Source organism: Macrosteles quadrilineatus, unplaced genomic scaffold (genome assembly GCF_028750875.1).
Source record: "Macrosteles quadrilineatus isolate MER2022 unplaced genomic scaffold, UCM_ALF_1.0 Scaffold_3__2_contigs__length_128488019, whole genome shotgun sequence".
NCBI lineage: Eukaryota > Metazoa > Arthropoda > Insecta > Hemiptera > Cicadellidae > Macrosteles > Macrosteles quadrilineatus.
In genome coordinates, this window is record NW_026542596.1 from 100,214,771 (window position 1) to 100,219,538 (window position 4,768).

Consider the following 4,768-nt stretch of genomic DNA (forward strand, 5'->3'; position numbering starts at 1 on the left):
TCTTACTCAAGATCAGTGTTCGACGTCCAAATTTTACCTTCTCGAGATGGCGAGTACGCTGGGATATTTGGAACTACAATTTATCAGTGAACTATACCCTAACTATATTTTTTCGAGTAGGCCTACACAGGGAAGTTGCTTGAGAAACTGTGACTTACGATTTCGGTTCTGGCGAAGAAGTATCTGACTTGATGTTTAATGGCAATGTTGACTCGGGTCATTAGAGCGTTATAAAACTTTATCATTAACCCCAGGATGTGAAAAGTACAAAAAGAAAAAGAAAAGGTAATCATTAACCGGGCGTAAAGAGACATACAGAACGAAAAAAAACATGTAGAGAACCATCAAACTAAAAAGGTAAAGAGCAGTGATGGTGTTAAATGTGCTCTGGAAGTCCTTCTAAAAAATACCAATTTTTTTTTAATTGGGGTCGTTGGATTGGATTTGTCAGTACTGCAAATCTATGAATTTTGAGTCAGAACAGACTAACTGGGACACAAATATTTTTTCCTTATGTTGTCACAAGGGGAAGGTAAAATTAACTCCTTATCAAAATTTTGAGTTTATGGAAAATCTTATCAACAGCGACTATAAAAAAAGTATTAAGGGTCAAAAGAGACAAAAAACTATTTGAGTAAAATATAATACAAATCTGCATTTGAAATGGCCAGTTCTAAGTCTCACTTGAATCAACATCTTTCTGGTAGTGGTAGTCTACATAGTTTTAAAATCCACGACTCGTTTTCCATCAAATTGGACCGTTAATACCCTCTAACATTGAACAAAGTATGCCCAACTTTATATATATGACGTAAACACAGATTTTACTCACAGTTTGGGTCAAAGATTCGTGAAATGCGACCAACTGCTGATGCGTGATTTACATGTAGGCTAAGTGACTATCTTTATTCCATACAACAAATGTAATAAAAAAACGACGAATATAGGAATATACTTGAGCAAATTATCTAAATAGCATAAATAGCTGCTTATTAGGTTATCAGCATTGCCCAATTCGTATACTATTTATTTTTCAAATGAAACTCGAATTAATATAAAAAAGTTATTTGGTTAAAATAATATATCGGTTTGATTAACATAAAATAGTTTATACAGGCAAACTATCATTTCTATTTCATGTAAAAAATCAAACAACCCCTAAATAAAATACAAAGATAAACAGTATTTGTTAATTATTATTTCTTTTATTGCTGACAATATTCCCGTGGCGGAGCACGGGCGGTTAACTAGTATTTTACTAAAACAAAGCTTACAATTACTTAACTAAACAAAAACATGTTCTACGTGTCGTCCTTCGTTAGTAACAACATATTCCATTCGGTTCATGATCTTGCTGACCATCTTGATAACGTTTACAAGATTAATTATTGTTGCAATATTCATGAAATAGCTCTTTTAGCGTTTGGGTATCCTTGTTTTGCACCGTACATAGTGAACTATAAAATCCATCACGCATGAGCAAAATTAAGTTTTGAGTAAGGCTTTTAAGCTAAGTCTTTTACTGTAAGGTATAGATGATTACTTTCAATTCTTGCACAGAACAGTTTACTGGTAACAGACAGTCAATTGTAACGCAAAGCCCAGTGATGACGTGTTCACTTAGTTCAGGCAAAGGCCGCGAGAAAGCGTTGAGATCGCTCCGATCTCTCATTTCACTTTCAAGCCTTTTGAAAATTCGTATGGCATATTGAAACTGTTATAAGCAACTGTGATGAATTTTAAAATATACGTCAGCTATTATCCACACCTTAAACGCGGAGCATATTATTGATAACGCGTAATGCGTATTTATTATTCCTAGTACATTTTATTTTGATTATCTTACCAGTCACTTATGAATGACTACGTGAAACTGTCATCCTGAATACACCTATGCGCCTTTAGGTATCTTTAAAACGCATTTACGTGTTTAGATGAAAGTTTCACATAAACACGAAAGCACATAACTATTTATAAACCTGATATTAAGTATCATTTTGCAAAACTTAATGCTTTACTGTGATGTTTAAATTGAATTTCTTTATACGTTATACAGTACTCCAAATGTCCTTAGGCTACATACATGTCCTAAAATAAGGATTTCCCCTACCTCAAAATATGTAGAAATATATTTAGGCTATTATTTTCATATCTTTAGGAATCTTAAAATACTTTCCAAGCCAAGCCAATGGCTATTCAATGGATCCAATGGATCCTATTCATCAAGGTCATTATAATTTCCATTCTAATATAATGTCTCAAAGCTTATATTTACTAAGGATAAATATTGGAGAAATTGGGCTATAATATAGCATGCACTGCTGATAGCTTATCTAAAAGTATAATGTGATGTCTCCAAACATAAATGATACTCCAAAATATGTGTAAATGTTTATTAAGTTGTAAGTACATTAAAATCTCTCTCAATTTCAATTAATAGATATTTATTTATGAAAATTCCGTTTGACAATGTGTCATAAGGTCTAACAACTTTGTACAAGTAACACCTTGTGAGTAAACTTTATGTATATCCTATATATTAAATTAATAGGCAAGCTCTTGAATCTCTTGACTTGGCCAATGTAATGTATTGTTAATCTGGCTTAATAAAGGACTTTGACTTTGACTTTGAAGCATTGATCCACCTTGCGTTTGCTTGAAACTCGTCCGATTTGAATAACTAATAGCTTAAATGAAGGTATTTCACTGCAGGTCCTTAGATCAAGGATTATATATTATAACTGGTGAAATACATCTTAAATTGAAGTAAGAATTCGAAAATTAATAAAATGTATGTTTTTTGGTAGAGTAATACAGTAGATAAATATATGCCGATGGTTGATGTGAAGTCTGTTTGTACATACCTTCAATTTGAACCTCAATCATGAAAATCGGTCGAGTAGAAGGAAGAGCCAAACGATCTCGGAAAAGAAAATTCAAATTTAACTAATATAAGCCGAGTGGGACTGTAGATAAATAATATGCCAATGCTTGATAAGAAATTTATGTGTGCGTACCTTTAATTTGAGACCTCATTCATGAAAATCGGTTGGGTAGTATTATATATTTTTAGGGGAAAAATATTAACCCTAACAAGTGCACATTTTACTCTTGCTATACTCACAGGTCATACAGAAGTGAAGTGAATCCTCTCCAGTTCTTGGTCTTCAGCCTTTGACCTTTGAGCTTTAACATGTATTTCCTGTTTGTTATTGAGCTTCCCTGGTTCTTTCTTAGTAAGCATTAAGCATTGAATATAACTCGCAGTGACTTTGTATTGATAATTATTATATATGATTTAATATACAACACTCCTTTCCCCTTTAAAAAAAAAACTTAAAACTCTTTTTGAAAATAAAATAAAATAACTCTTCTTTTAATGTTCGCAGCATCTTCATTTCAAAATAAAATTCATTGTTTGTCAAATGTAAAATAAAATTAACTTAACCTTGCTGCGAACTTGTTCTCTTGTCTACTAAATATTAAGTTTCTGCGGGGCCGTTATCATCCTTTTGGACCTCCGCAGGGGTTCTTGTTCGTGAGTTATACTTCCTTTAGGTAATGGAGATTTCCGAGGTGATGGAGATTTCTGAGGTGGTAATGATTTCCGAGGTGGTGGTGATCTCCTCGTGGGACTCTGTGATTGATCAACATGTATCGGAGGTTCGACTAGACTTTTGCTTGGTGATAGCACTGGTAAGGGTCGTGGAGGAGTGATTTCTGGTTCTTCTCTTCTCATAATGGGCAATTCACCTTCCAACTCTTTCAAATGATCGGCATGTACAAACCGTTTCTGTCCCCTTACGCTAACAATGTAAGTCACAGGACTGATACACTTGATAATAACTCCCGGCATCCATCTTGTTTCTTTGTTACGGATACTTTTGACCCAGACTTCCTGTCCTAGTGTGAACGACCTCCATTTTCCTCTATGTTGGTCACTGGATTCTTTTATTTTCTGTTGCTTGCTCTCCATGTTGCTTTTGAAATCTGGTTTTAGCAGAGTGAATCTGGTTCTAGGCTGAAAACCCAAAAATAGTTCCGAAGGTGTTCTACCAGTGATTGAGTGAGGTGTGTTTCGGTAAGCGAACATGAAACAATCCAGTTTGTGCTGCAAAGTCCGATTTCGGCCCTTGAGGTTGTCTTGGAGTACTTGCTTTAAGAGAGATGTTTTAAAAGTACCCACCATAGACTCTGCTTGGCCGTTACTCGTCGGATGATATGGAGGGGAGAAAATGTGATTAATTCCATTGAATCTCAAAAAACTTTCAAATTCTTCTGACCTAAAAGGTGGTCCTCCGTCTGTGATGATGTTCTCCGGAACTCCATATGCGGCAAAGCATGTACGCAATTTTTCAATAGTTTTTGAGGCATTGGTACCGTTCATTTGGTATACTTCAACCCATTTAGAGAAACTGTCCACTAGTATCAAAAAATAAACACCATCCTTCTGAGCGAAATCTAGGTGCACACGCTGCCATTTCTTTGAAGGCCACTGCCACGGCTGTAGAGGCAGTTTAGGGGCAGATTTACGGGTCATTTGACAAATCTCACAAGTTTTAACAACATTTTCAATTTTGGTCATCAATTTTAGGCCACCACACAAAACTTCTGGCCAAAGCTTTCATTTTGCAAACACCAGGATGTTCTTCATGTAACATGTCTAAGAGGTGTTTTTGAAATTTAGTAGGAATGAGGACTCGATTTCCCCAAAGAATACAACCATTTTCAACTGAAAGTTCGTTCTTTCTCAGAAAGAAAGCTCTTA

General features: G+C 34.9%; 1 protein-coding gene across 1 annotated transcript; it reads right to left on the reverse strand.

Annotated features, from left to right (window-relative positions):
* Window positions 1-3,475: 3,475 nt before the first annotated feature.
* LOC128989408 (uncharacterized protein K02A2.6-like) lies at window positions 3,476-4,540 on the reverse strand. Its single transcript, XM_054411298.1, has one exon. It carries the CDS (start codon window positions 4,538-4,540, stop codon window positions 3,476-3,478), a length of 1,065 nt encoding a protein of 354 aa, XP_054267273.1.
* Window positions 4,541-4,768: the final 228 nt, after the last annotated feature.